Source organism: Calidris pugnax, unplaced genomic scaffold (genome assembly GCF_001431845.1).
Source record: "Calidris pugnax isolate Ruff unplaced genomic scaffold, ASM143184v1 scaffold140, whole genome shotgun sequence".
NCBI classification, from domain to species: domain Eukaryota; kingdom Metazoa; phylum Chordata; class Aves; order Charadriiformes; family Scolopacidae; genus Calidris; species Calidris pugnax.
In genome coordinates this window covers 66,793-81,669 of record NW_015090896.1, presented here as the reverse complement: position 1 = coordinate 81,669, position 14,877 = coordinate 66,793, and the positions used below count along the sequence as shown (strand labels likewise).

At 43.1% G+C, this 14,877-nt stretch overlaps 1 protein-coding gene across 1 annotated transcript in view; it reads left to right on the top strand.

The window, feature by feature from the left end:
* PINX1 (PIN2/TERF1 interacting, telomerase inhibitor 1) overlaps positions 1-14,877 on the top strand; it is a 90,982-nt gene that overhangs the window by 15,949 nt on the left and 60,156 nt on the right. Inside the window, exon 6 of the mRNA XM_014948398.1 lies at positions 75-151. Within this exon, the coding sequence (XP_014803884.1) occupies positions 75-151 (77 nt within the window). The remainder of the gene's footprint in view (positions 1-74; positions 152-14,877) is intronic.

Sequence of the window (14,877 nt, the reverse complement as noted above, 5' to 3'; positions counted from 1 at the left end):
TATCAAAATGTATTTATCATCAATAGATGTGAAGGTTGTGGCATTTTTTTTTTCCTCCCCTTGCCCCCTTTCAGGTAAGGATCTCTCTTCGCGCAGTGAAGATGATCTGTCCTGCATATTTGGGAAGCGACAGAAGAGTATGAAGACACAGGTAAACAAAAGGCTTCACCTTTCTCTTGTTTCCTGGTGTATTATTCCTTATAACAAAACTATATTTAAATGTCTTTCTGCTGATGAGATTATCACATGCCCATCAAGAGCAAGATATCTTCTGCCCGTGAAGTGCGTGTTGTTTCGATGTGAAGTCTGCAGGTGGAGGGCTGTGCTCTGAACCCTAAGGAAATAAGATTGGATTTAATACCTATTTTTGTGAATTATTATAATGTAGCTTCTTTGGAATTAGGAAACTTCAGTATTTTATTTTACACTTCTCACATCGCAAAGTAGATAAATTTTGCTTGATCTGAAAGATCCGTAAATATCCAAAATAAAATCTGAGATTCTGTAGCAACTGGCCAATCTCAACAAACTGCCCTTATTTTCACAAGAATTGGGAAAGGCTGAACAGCTGCAAATCCTTGCTCATCTTTGAAGAATTCGTTCAGAATTCAATTTAGAACTCAGAAGAAGCCACTCAAAGATGGCTTGAACGCCGATAAATATTTTATGAGAAGACTTTTCCCCTATTTTGTGTAACAAGTTTAAGGTTTGTACTAGCATTTGTTGTATTTACGTATTCATTAGCATTTTGCACTTGCAGAGAACAGTCCTGCTATATCAGTATATAAAATAACAAGTTTATACTGCAGCATGACTAATATGTCCAGAAAAATTCTTTGGAAAAGATAACATCTGGAAAGCACAAATGAATACGTTCCAAGAATTGCCATGTTGGTTCAGAGCTCTCTGAAGACTCTTGTCTTTCAGAGGGAAAGATGGGGCCTGAAATTGGATGGAAAGGTCTGAAATACCCAGAGACTTTCCTCCTTGTTCAAAATTGAAAATCGTTCTGTGACTTCACTGTGGGCCACTGTGAACCTTGGGAGGAGAGGAACAGGGGGATGAACATGCTGAGAGATCCTGGATAGTAGTGAAGGTAATATAAGGTACAGAGCTGTGTAAATGCTGGGTGGAATGATGAGGGAGCTGGTGAAGAGCAAACAGGGATCCACTGGGGATTCCTCCCTGGAGAAAACTCTTACTATAAAATAAAGAATACTTCACTGAGGTGTCTTGAATTGAACGGTTTGAAGGATTTGATTTTGCGATTATCCCAAATAGTGTTGTAATTTCAGCAAATGTGCTGTAGGTTTTAAAGTTATTGGTAGGACAGAGAAAAATGTCGAGTCTGTTTTCCGAGTACTGTTCTCTAAACTATGAAAATACGGTTACAGTTAATTAAACCGGGAGGTTGGGGGAAATTTAAACAAATTTAGAACTGTCCTGTCTTGTCTGCCACTGCGGAAAACAGTATGAACCTTTGTTACCAGTCACGTGGTTTGGCTTGAAAGGTAAGAGCTTGAGAGGAGGCTGTCAGGCACAGCAGAACCCATCTTATTATTTATACTTATTAATGTCTTGAAATAAGCATTTGGGGGCTTCAAATGCGAGACCTCTAACAGCACGAGAGCTGTTAGAGGTCTCAAATGCTGTAGGTAAACTTGCACCATCAGAGCCCCCTCGATTAACACTTCTCATTATCTAAATATGCTGTGGATCTAGTTCTTAACTCTTATGAAGCAAGAAAAACTGAGATTTAATGCAGATCAACAGTTCTGTGGTTAAGGGGGTAGGTTTTGCTCACCCGTGGGTTGTCCCAAATGGTTGGTCTTGTTTTCTCTGCGTGTCCTGCATCCTTTGAAACTAAAAATAAGTTTGGAAGGTGCTGCTGCTGCTGCTTCTGGGACTCCATCCTGCAGAACATTTGTTCTTTTGTTGATAGACGCTGCAGATAATGCACATTTATGGCGGCTTGTGCAGGGTGTCTAAGTTTGTGCACACTTTTGCTAATTCCTTGCCCGACGCAGTGGTCAGCCGTTGGCTACTGCACAGGTTTCCTTTTTCCTCTCACTGAACAGTGAGCTAATGGTTCAAGGTTCTGGCAAAAAGTCACGGACTGTTCCCTGTTAAGCACCCAGATTTCCACATGCAAATACAAGGCAGGAGGTAATGTCATTTGGAGCTGCATTGTCGTCTTCTGGCCACCGTCTGCTGCTGAGCAGCCACAGGGACAGAAAGCCAGAAGCAGCACAATTGCTTTTTTTTTTTTTTTCCTACCCTCTCCTTTTCTTCATGGGTCAGAGATCTGTGGAGTTTGCCCAGCACAAAAATGCATTGCTCAGGCCCTCCAGTTTTGAGCAATTTCGTTTCGTTGCACCCATGAACTCTCCTGATCCCTTTCCATCACGTTCCAGAGCCTGGTCCTTAAGGTGGCAGAAATGGAGCTGCCCCCTGAGGAATTGCAGTGCTGTTCTCCGTGGGTGTTCGCATTCTGTTCTGGGGCCAATTCTCTTTAACATCTTTATCAATGATCTGGACGAGGGGATCGAGTGCACCCTCAGTAGGTTCGCAGATGACACCAAGCTGGGTGGCAGTGTTGATCTGCTGGAGGGTAGAGAGGCTCTGCAGAGAGATCTCGACAGGCTGGATCGATAGGCCGAGACCAACGGGATGAGGTTCAACAAGGCCGAGACCAACGGGATGAGGTTCAACAAGGCCAAGTGCCAGGTCCTGCACTTGGGTCACAACAACCCCAGGCAGTGCTACAGGCTGGGGGCAGAGTGGCTGGAGAGCTGCCGGGCAGAAAAGGACCTGGGGGTGTTGGTCGACAGTCGGCTGAACATGAGCCAGCAGTGTGCCCAGGTGGCCAAGAAAGCCACCAGCATCCTGGCCTGTATCAGGAACAGTGTGGCAAGTAGGGCCCAAGAGGTGATTGTCCCCCTGTACTGGGCACTGGTGAGGCCTCACCTCGAATACTGTGTCCAGTTTTGGGCCCCCCACCATAAAAAAGACATTAAGGTGCTGGAGCGGGTCCAGAGAAGGGCAACAAAGCTGGTGAGGGGTCTGGAGCACAAGTCTTGTGAGGAGAGGCTGAGGGAACTGGGGTTATTCAGCCTGGAGAAGAGGAGGCTGAGGGGAGACCTTATTGCTCTCTCCAACTCCCTGAAAGGAGGGTGTAGAGAGATGGGGGTCAGTCTCTTTTCTCAAGTCGCAGGCGACAGGACGAGAGGAAATGGCCTCAAGTTACTCCAGGGGAGGTTCAGGCTGGATATTAGGAAAAATTTTTTCACTGAAAGGGTTATCAGGCATTGGAATGGGCTGCCCAGGGAGGTGGTTGAGGCACCATCCCTGGAGGTGTTCAAAAGACAGGTTGATGAAGTGCTGGGAGGTCTGGTTTAGTGATGATGCTCCTTGTTTGTTGTGTGGGTGTCTATTTTTGTCAGTTAGGTTGACAGTTGGACGAGATGATCTTTAAGTTCCCTTCCAACCTAGAAGATTCTGTGATTCTATGTATCGATCCCATAGCTTGAATTCCTATCTATAAATATCTTTCCGAAGTATTAGATTCCTCCTCTTTTTATTAGAGGTGCAGTTTGAGAAGCGTTCGGTACAGATTTGACTTGGGCTGAATGACCTGTCCTCATCTTGCCATAGTCGTCATCTTTTGACAAAGATACTCAGCATAATTCTGTTTCCCATAGTTCTAGTTGTTTCAGTCCAGGATCAAAAGCATCTTGGGTATTAACTTCATGGAATTGCAGAATTACTGAGGTTGGAGGAGACCTGTAGAGGTCTCCAGATCAACAACCCTGCTCCAAGCAGGGTCTGCTACAGCAAGCTCCTCGGGACCTTGTCCAACTGAGTTTTGACTGTCTCCCTCCCTTAGAGCCTCCAGTTTAACCTGTGACAAAATTCAGTGGATGGATTAAGGAAATCACTTAAGGAGCAGGAGATGGGAACATTTTGGAATAACAAAACACACTGTAAACAGACTCAAGTGGGTGATCATTTGCAGTTCTGTAGGCACCAGAAACACCATGGAAGTTATGGAGGCATTTAAGGATGTGTGGCATCAATGGCGTTATGGCCAGATTTTTCATCTGAGTGAGTTGTGGACCTTCTCTGAATCCTAAGAGCTGTTGTACCCACAGCCTTTGAGTTTTCCTAGTTGTACAGATGGCCTAATGTGGAGTAGACCCTGGCAGTGGTATTAATTACGTTGATGCTCACCAGCACTGGCCTGCTAGGTCTGGCTGGTTGGCTGGTGTTAGTCCAAGCTGTTCTTAAAGATTAGGAAAAGAGGGGAAAAGAGTAAAACCCAGGAAACTTCATCTGTGCTTATGATCAGATGGGAACCAGTGGAAGGGCTGAAGGCTGAGTGACTCGGTCTCTGGACCAGCAAGATAATGCTGGCTCTTCTGAAGTGTTTGTCAAAAATACATCACCTCTGAACTGCTGCTGTGATAACTGGTGTCCCAACAAATCAGAGATGTCACAGAGACACCGTTCCAATTAGTTGTGTTCAGTCTTTCTTAGTATGGTCATTAGCAATCATTTTACAATCTTCACCTGTGGAGTAGTCTTTGGCAGAAGGTGTTTTGTGGTACCTTAATACGAGCTCTCAACTGAAGAGCTGATCTCAGACTCACTTCTAAACTGTCTCAGTAGCCTGGGACTGATCTGGCTAATGCATCTTTTCTCTCCTTTCACGCTGACACCGCTGCAGTAAGGGGTGATAACTGGTGTCCCAACAAATCAGAGATGTCACAGAGACACCGTTCCAATTAGTTGTGTTCAGTCTTTCTTAGTATGGTCATTAGCAATCATTTTACAATCTTCACCTGTGGAGTAGTCTTTGGCAGAAGGTGTTTTGTGGTACCTTAATACGAGCTCTCTTAACTGAAGAGCTGATATCAGACTCACTTTTAAACTGTCTCAGTAGCCTGGGACTCATCTGGCTAATGCATCTTTTCTCTCCTTTCACGCTCACACCGCTGCAGTTAGTGGGGATGTTGAAATTTGGGTTATCTACCTTATCAAAGGGAAAGGGAGTTGGCCAGAGGATTGTAAAGATTGCAAAAGAGTGGAATTGCAAAGGGATATGGAAGGACGAGGGGCAACAGGCACAAGTTGGAACACAAGAGGTTCCACTCAAATATGAGGAGAAACTTCTTCACGGTGAGGGTGACAGAGCCCTGGAACAGGCTGCCCAGGGAGGTTGTGGAGTCCCCTTCCTTGGAGATTTTCAAGACCCGCCTGGATGCTCCTGAGTAACATGCTCTAGCTCTGGGCAATCCTGCTTCAGCAGGGGAGTTGGACTAGATGATCTCTATGGTCCCTTCCAACTCTAGAAATTCAGTGAAATGCTGTTTGCCCCTAAGGGTCAAAAGGAGTTTCTCCAGAAGTAATAATTCCGAGATACTGGTTGAAGCTGTTGTTTTGATGGTTCTGGGATATGTGTTACCAATCAGAGGCACTTGCAACCTTTAATTCTCCTGAATGTTAAACATAACGGTGCTTTTTTATTATTATTATTTTTGTTAAATCGTACAGAACAGTATACTTTCATATTATTATTACTTTTGATAAATCGTATGTCCGACTAAAACCTCCTTAATAAACTACACAGGGACTTTTGTTTAAAAATAAAAAAAACTATTAAAAAAAAAAAGGGGGGGAAGAAAACAATGGCTGGGCTTCAGAGTGGACCTAAATTGAAAACGTCTGCAGTTTTTTTCCCAGGGAGAGTAAGTGATCGAAAATATTGAATTGTAATTATGATGCTCTCTGGAGACCTACAGTGAGGACCTGTTTTGCAGGGTAAGATCTGCCAGACTTTTTTTTTTTTTTTTTTTTTTTTGCCCCCCCCACTTTCCCTCTGATTTTTCTCACTTGCTTAAGGGAAGGCTGGGAGCTGGGGAGACAGAAAAACAAATTCCATTAGTTCCTATCTGGTTGAACTTCCTGGAACCCCCACTATTTTATTATTTTATTTTTTTTTTTGCTTCTCAGAATTTCCTTCCTCCATCCAGCTGTGTTTCCTGATGAAGCCTTATCACTGGAGAAAATGCTTCTGAGTGAGACCGAGGATTTGGGAATGAGTTACAGACAGTCCCCACTTGGTTGCTGAACAACATGATTCTGGCACTGATTTCACTTTGGGGGCTGGGGGAGCAGCACTGATTTGCTGGCGGGTTCGGAGTCGCTCTGTTTTGAGATGCACAGAAAACAGAACGTTTTGCATCCATCTCCCTCCCGTGTCTCAGCCCATTTGATGAGTAATCTGCTTCCTCCAAATTTTTGGAACTTGGATGTCAAACCTGCGTAAGTTCCCTTAAAACCACCTAATCCAAGTAGCCCGAAAGTCTCGGGTTCGTGGTGATTTCTTCCGTGTTAGTCATTAGAAATGTAACTATCCACCCTGTTGCTTTTTTGCTTTTTTTTTTTTTTTTAAAAAAAAAAAAAAATCAGGAAATTGTCTTCTGACACATTTTGCAGAACTTCCTCAACTGACTTACATTTCCCAGCACTTATCAGAAAAGCATGTTGGCTAATCTTAAGGGACATAACTGAAAATCCATTAAAGTCTGGCTCTGCCATGGGCTCACTCAAGCTCCGGGTAAACTGATGTAATTCCCTTCACCTCAACTTTCTCTCTGCAAAACACCAATCGTGGTATTGGTGTTTATGGGTTTCACAATTGTGACTTTTAGGCAAGTTGGAAATTTAGTCTAGATTTTTTTTTTTTTTTTTTACCCCTGACAAAAGGCTCTGTTGCAGAGATAGTGTATAAATTAATTTTCTGTTCCTTTTTCTCAGCGCTGTCAGGGAACAAAAAAACAGCAGAAGAGAAAAATTAGTTAATTTTTAACTTTAGGTTTTTCACTCTTTCTGCTTTGGAGACCGCAGCTAGCGTGAGGTATTTGGGACTGAGAGGCAGAACAGAAAAAAGGACATCAAAAACCTGGAGAGAGTCCAAAAGGATTTAGTAAAATGGGTGACAGGGTTAGAGGGCATGTCCTAGAAGGAGAGAGTGGAGGAACTGGATACGTTCATCTCGGAGAAGGAGCAGAAAAAGATGACCTCTCTGCCTATAAATATCTGGGGGTCGAGGGGAGGGAGAAACAGAGGAAGGGAAGGGATAGTAATCAGGGGAGGCAAAAGCCAAGAATGGTGCTGGGGGGTGAGAACTTCAATTAGAGAAAGGAAGACACAAGCTTAGTCTTCGGCGAGGCTTCCTCACAGTGATGTCAGCCAGGCAGTGGAAGAGTCTCCTGAGGGAAATCCCAGCTCCTTAGTAAGTGATGCCAAGAAGTAAAAAAAAGAATTTTAACACTTCTAGACCCATTGGAATGGGCAAGTTGTTTTTTGCTTGGATTTTGTGTGACTAAAAGGGACAAGCTCCTGCTGAAATCCCTGTCCACGTGGGTGCTCATCTCTTGGCCTTCTCTGGCCAGCTGCCTGTCTTCAGGAAATATTTTCAAATCTTAATATCTTTGAAATCTCTAAGCTTCTGCTAGGTTGGATTAAAAAGTTGCTGGAGGGAAAGGAGTGCATGATGTACACAAACGTCTGGGCATAATGATGATGGAAACTTTGCTTCCTTAAGAAATCAGAGTAAAAATGTAATTGCTGTCAGCGTGTTCCGGAGGAAGACTGTAGGAAAACACTCAGATAGTGTCTTTAGCATATTTCCTTCTTTTTTAATTATACATTTATTGTCAGAGAGAATAATTGGAGTTTTAGATGCACTGAGTATCTTGTGTCGAGGTATTAAATTATCCCCAGGCTACAGGGTTTGTCAGATTTGGGGTTAAAATTTAGAACTGCACGGTGCTTATTCCTGTATATGACTTGACCATTTCAGCACAGAGTTATGTAAGGTGGTGTGTGGCACTGGGAAGAGTGAATATTACATTTTACCAAGAATCAAGGCAGATGAAAACATAGGTAAGAAACAGTGGGATTTAATCCCATCTGATTTTATTGGTGGACGATCTAGGCATCTTCTCCAGACTTACTTGTAGTGATGGGTGCAGGTGCTCAAACAGATGGCTTCGCTGTCTCCAAAGATGGTAAAGATTTATGAAGCCAAACCTTTCCTAGAGATGTTTTCATAGGGCTGGAGTGGGAGGACAGGCTGAGAGAGTTGGGGGGGTTCAGGCTGGAGAAGAGAAGGCTCCGGAGAGACCTTGGAGCCCCTTCCAGTCCCTCAAGGGGCTCCAGGAAAGCTGGGGAGGGACTCTTGATCAGGGAGGGGAGCCCTAGGAGGAGGGGGAAGGGTTGGACACAGAAAGAGGGGAGATGGAGCTGAGATGTGGGGAAGAACTTGTTTGGTGTGAGGGTGGTGAGAGCCTGGCCCAGGTTGCCCAGAGAAGCTGTGGCTGCCCCATCCCTGGAGGGGTTCAAGGGCAGGTTGGAGGGGGCTTGGAGCAACCTGGTGTGGTGGGAGGTGTCCCTGCCCAGGGCAGGGGGGTGGAACATGATGATCTTTAGGTTCCTTCCAACTCTAACCATTCTATGATTCTATGGCATCTAGTAGTGAGGTGCATCCTATCCAAGAAGTTCTATTCTGAATATATTCTATTTCTGTGGAAAATCTGACACACATGTTCTTGTAAGTGTGTGATTCCTGCTCAACCCTCTTGATCTATTCCGTTCTTGTGAAGGCTGCATTCTTTTAATATTTATTTTTAGTACTGCTTGGTGGGAAGTGGTGACCCAGTGGAAGAGTCTGCAAGACAATATAACGGTGCTTTTACCCATTTGATCTCCCCAGGAACCTGCTTCTGATTGGGAAGGTTTCCATCAGTCTCTAGTTCACTGCTCCTTTGCCCAGTGTGACTCACTACAGATTTTTAAACTCATGAGGTAGGAAATGGTCACAGTGAGCTTACAGTGACTTAGTGCTCCTTCACTTTGATGGGACCTCGCTGTGTTCTGCAGCATCACTGTTAGAGAACATCATTAGGTGTCCACGAGTGGTAGAGGTAGAGCAAATCTGGCAGCACAGGCTGGTGTAAAGTGGATCTAAAACCCTGTTGCTCTGAGCTGGCAACTTGTAACCCTGTATATATGCATATAACGAATCGGAAAAACAGTGAATTAGGCTCAGGGTGTTAATTTGGGCCGTATTTTTTAATACTTTTCCACGAAGACGAGATTGTTCCAGGAGCTCCAGTAAAAATTACTTTACCCAGCATGATGTCCTAGCAGTGCTTTTGATAAAAGGAGGAAGAGCAAAGTATTGATGTTCTGTTGCCTATTCTATAAGCACCTTGTTAATCAACTGAGGATAAATTATTGCTGTTCAGCTATCAGCGGAGAGGGAGAGGAGGAGACATCTCCCAATCTGGAAGGAAATGGTGCTTTTTTTCTTCTCTCTTCATTGGAGAAGAGTCTTCCTCTAGCGTTAGTTCCTTGGGGGGGTTGTTAGGAACAGAAAGGAAAGTGGGGGGAGCTCTTTTGATTTATCTTCTCTCCTTCCCTTTTGGTCACTTCGATAGGCTTAAAGAGCCGAGTTGGCTTTAATGTGTTACCATTAGAGACCATGCATTAGCTGGAATAAACCATCGTGCCTCACGGTGAAAAATATCCCTTGATTGGCTAATTAATCAGTCAAAGGGGAATGACATGGCCCTCGGCTTGAGGGACTCTGCTGCACAGGTAAACGGGTCATTGATAAATGGTTTACCCACAAATTCATATATCAAGAAAACTTAGTCATTTTTTAACTCTATTTTGCGTGAAAGCCGCGCTGTGTTTTTGGAGGTGTATTTTTTTTTTTGCTGCCCTTGCTTTTTTTTGCATTGTGGGACTTTTTAGGCTGTGAACGTTTTTCAAGAGGAAAAGCCCAAACAGAATTTTGTTACGATTGTAGTTCTGTTTCCTGAATTACAAAAAAAAATGCCTCTCAGGCTTAAAGGAAAGGGAGGAGGAGGAGGGGGGTGGGCATCAGAAATCATCGTTGTGGCTTTGTGTTGAGATTGAGCGGGTCTCTAATCAGAAAAAGCTGATGGCTTTTTGTCATTTAAATATACTGAGACTGTTCAGCGGGTCGTATCTTGTCCCCAGGCGCTGCGTGAGCAAAGCTGACATCCATAAATGAGTCTAATGAAATAATTGGAGAAAATACTTGGAGTAAGATGCGGGTCTGTGTCGGTAAAAGACCTCAGCTTGTCTGATTCAGTTAGCACTGGCTTTTGGCATTTGTCTGCTGAATTTGGTTGTCTGTAGTCAACCTTATCCTGAAAAGATGGTTCCCCAGTGGGATTCTTCACTGAGAGTTTAAAAAAAAAATTTAAAAAAAAAAAAAGGTAGGGGGCAAATCCGGCTCTAAATGAAATTGCATAAAGATGTGATCCAAACCCACTCTTAAACATGGGGTGTGTAAACAGGGTTAAAGCGGTGTAACCATGTGAGGAACTGTAAAACAATAATGTTTGGCATAGCTGCTTAACACAAAACAAATCCTAATTGTGCTTTTTTTTTTCTTTTTTTCTTCTTTAACTCTGTGTATACTGTGAGACAGTATCACGCCAATATGTAAGAATATGGGCTCAGGTACCGGAGAATGAAGTTCATCTTATTTTTGTCATGTGTAATCCCTTCCTCCCCAACAGCCCTTGTCGTGGGCCTTGCACTTTTATAGGACAGCTTTGTTTTGTTTTTCCTCTTAAAAATATTTGTGTGATCAAAGAGCTTTCTTAAAAAATAAAAAAATAAAATTCCAGTGCAGTAGTTCAAAACAAGGAGAAGTACATGTGTTTTTGATCCTGTCATAACAGGATTTGGATATGGAAGTGTGAACTAAGCAGGTGGCTTCCTGTTGATTTTTAAAGCCAGGTGGGCAAGTTCTTGACAAGGAGTCGGTCTCGCAGGCTGGTACCTGCCCTGATTTCCCTGCTGCAAGGGGATGCTGTGTGCTCTTCCCTTCAGCTGGTGTAGCACAGAGCCAAGGTGATGGTCCTCTGCACAAAGGACCTCTTGCATCCTCTTATTCCTCTCTCTGCACGGAGTAGGTGAGGGATGAGATAGAATTTGGGGATTGGTACCTCATGGGAATGAGAGGAAAATAGCACTGTGTGTTCCCTCTCAGAAATCAGGGAATAGATTACATTTTATTACCCTCTAAGGCTGCATCCACTCAAGCAGCCTGCAGAAGGACTAGATGTTCAAAGCACGGTCCTATTTTTGCCAACTTTTAGTTATTAAAGGGTGTCTAACCTTTCTCCAAGGGTGTCTTCTGATTTTTGGCTCATCAAACTGATTATGAAATTGCTGGTCGGTTCAGATGGGTTAAGCAAACCAGAAGTTGAAGCAAAATAAATGATTCAGCCTGAGAAAGTGCCTAAAATCAAAGAAACGAGCTTTTCCACTTCCAATCCAGTATTTCGACTTCTCTACTGAATTGTTCTTTCTTCAGCTGTGAGCGTTTGCTTTTTTTCTTTCCTCTCCCAATCAGGAGGAATATCTAGTGCTGGAGTGTGACTTAATGGTAAACTTTCCCATCAGGGTAACCTTGAGAAGGTATGATGTTCTCCCTCCTCTCGCTGACCTCGCTTCAGCTGCCTGACATGTTTGAAAAGTTTGGCAATTTGAAGTTAATTTGAGCTCATTTGAGTTTCGTCAAAGTAATAAGACAAGGTCAAGAAATCCGTTGTCTGGGTTTTCCCTACACCTACAGCCTCACTCTGCAAACTGTCATCAATCCCAGTCTGTTTCATTTGAATAGTTGTATTCTTCCATATATATATAGGCAAATATGACCTGCAGACTAATGTGACTAATTTGACCATCTGCTAATAACTATATGTATCCCTCCATTAAGAAAAGAGGAACGTTATGGTGGAGAAGATGATCATACAGTGGGATAGTAGGTACCTTCCATTCTCTGTTTGCTTTAGCATCATCTTTAAATTGAGATGTCAGTTGCCAGTGTCTTGGTGTTGATGGCTTACTCTTCTCCATCACGACTAATGTGACTAATTTGACCATCTGCTAATAACTATATGTATCCCTCCATTAAGAAAAGAGGAACGTTATGGTGGAGAAGATGATCATACAGTGGGATAGTAGGTACCTTCCATTCTCTGTTTGCTTTAGCATCATCTTTAAATTGAGATGTCAGTTGCCAGTCTCTTGATGTTGATGGCTTACTCTTCTCCTAGAATCATGGAATGGTTTAGGTTGGAAGGGACCTTAAAGATCATCCAATCCACCCCCTTACCATGGGCAGGGACACCTTCCACCAGACCAGGTTGCTCCAAGCCCCCTCCAACCTGGCCTTGAACCCCTCCAGAGATGGGGCAGCCACAGCTTCTCTGGGCAACCTGGGCCAGGCTCTCACCACCCTCACACCAAAGAATTTCTTGCTAATATCTCCTCTAAATCTCCCCTCTTTCAGTTTAAAACCATTCCCCCTCATCCTATCACTCCACTCCCTGACCAAGAGTCCTTTCCAATCTGTCCTGGAGCCCCTTGAGGGACTGGAAAGGGCTCTAAGGTCTCCCTGGTGCCTTCTCCAGGTGGAAACCCCCCCAACTCTCTCAGCCTGTCTTCATAGCATCACAGAATGCTTTTGGGGAAGAACCTCAGATTTGGTTTTAGGGCTGAATATTGTCCCATTTCAATTGCTAAGCCAGATCATCTGTTGTTGAGAGGAGCCATCAAGGAAGCGAAGGTCTAAGAGCTGAAGTCAGCAACAGAAAAGGGAGCTCAAGCAAACCCGAGTTTTGCCAAGTTGGAAAGCATTTGGGTACTGTCCTGTACAGATTCTGAAGTTTCTGTGCACGTAACATAGAATCATAGAATGGTTTAGGTTGGAAGGGACCTTAAAGATCATCTAGTTCCAACCCCTCAAAGTGTCCGAACTCTTTCCTGCGCTGGATTAAGGGATGTGACGCCTGTCTGTTGTGCACAGTTTGTTCCTTCTCTCCTTGGGGAAGTGCATGGGTTGTGCATTCAAGTGTTTGGATTTGGCAGACTCTCTGTAATACGAACCCAGTGGATATTTGTGAAGACAAGTTGGAGTGTGCTCTGGCTTTGGAGCAGAGGATGATGCTGTTTATGATAATTAGTTTCTGTGGAAGTTTGTTGCACAGTCTGCGATGGACCTCCAGAAGGTTCTGCAGAGATGAGTTTTAACCTGCTGGTAGAAAATGCTCATGGCCCTTGGGATCCAGGTTCACCAAGGCTGTTTTGGTGACAGCTCACTTCACTCAGCTGATGTTAAGCACTAATACTCATTGCATGCCCTTTAGGAACCTCTAGGAAGGTTCCTTTGTAGGAACTTTAAGGTCCTACAAAAAGGACAAGACCATGGTTGATTTGATAGGGGACAACAGAGCGGACAGAGAGTGAGAAATGTGGCCATCCCCAGGGTTTAAGAGTTCTAATTAATTATTTCTTTCTTATTATTTCTATTTTACTGAGGTTTATTTTAAATCTGGTCTATTCATGCCATGAGCTGATTTCTTCCGAGTGCCTGGGACATGTTGTTGACAGCAACAGAATCGAACTCAGCTCAGGCTGACTAGATCCTGTGTCACCTCTGGTACAGGTTGTTTTTTAACAAATGAAGAGAAGATCAAAAATATTGTCTGCCCTAAAATCCTGTTTTCCAGAATATTGAAGAATTTAAATGTCACTCAGTACTTCAGTACTTGAAAGAAAATTATTTATTCTCAATACTTCTTTACAAAGAAATTTCTGCGAGCTTGGGAGTAGAAAAAAGTTACTGTAGTAGAGCGAGTTAGTCAAAGGCTAATGCTAATTAAGGAAATGCTTTCTACTTCACAGAAAATATGATCAATTTCTTTTTTTTTGCAAATTTCTAAAAATAATTATTTTCATTTCAAAAAGACAGCTTGGATGTTTTGCAATGAGAATTTTGCAGTTAGAGAAATAGGAAAGACTACAAACGTCTTGCTGCGGTCAAGTGCAAGCTTGCAGGTGCTTTTATTATTATTATTATTATTCATTAGACCACTGTATCTCATAATGGAGTAAAAAATCTTAGATAAGGATAAATATCATCCCATTTTAGTTATTTATTTTTTTAGGTAACCCTTTCTGTATATATGTATTTGTTTGATGTCTCATTAATATGAACATGGTTGTTTTTTGGTTTTTTTTTTTTTTTGAGAAAAAGGGGAACAGTGTAAGTAATTGAGCAGAAGGTCTTTTTGTTGATCTTCCCCCCCTCTCATCTACTCCTTTAACTCTCAACTGTGCTCAGAAAGCCCCTTGGTCTGTACCAACCACTCCAAGGTCCCCGGAACGCTTCCTAGGCTTACCTGTTATTCAGTAAAACAACTTTGAAGTCCCCTGGATAGTGGTAGATGTGGAATTTCTCTGCAACTACTAATGTTATTAAGACAGGCTTGGTATGAAAAGTGTCATAGCAAGAAGCAAAGACAACTTCTTGAATTCTGTTTTGATGCATCGTGTATCAGGGGCTCTGAACTCTCTTATGCCATTGCTGTCACATTTAAGCATTTCCTCCAACAATTCTCAAATTATCTTCGAGCTTCAAATCCTTATTTACTTGCCTGGCTCAGCTTGTCCCAGTATCAAGTCCTCAATCCGTAAACAACACATTTAGCCCAGTGGGTTATTGAGTTTTCTAAATATCTTCCTTTTCTATGTTCTCAGTGTGTCCAGTAATGGCATCGGTTCAAAACTCAAATTGTTTTGCTGAAGACCACCATAATTGTCTGCTTATATAAACCTTTTGGTGCTTCTCAGCTTGAATCTGGGGCAGTGATTTAATGAAACACATGACTGTTGGGTTATCCAGTTCTCAACTTTTGCTTCTACCTAAAAATCTTCCTCCTCCTGAACTGAAGAATGAATGTTCTGTGGGGAGCAACTCAG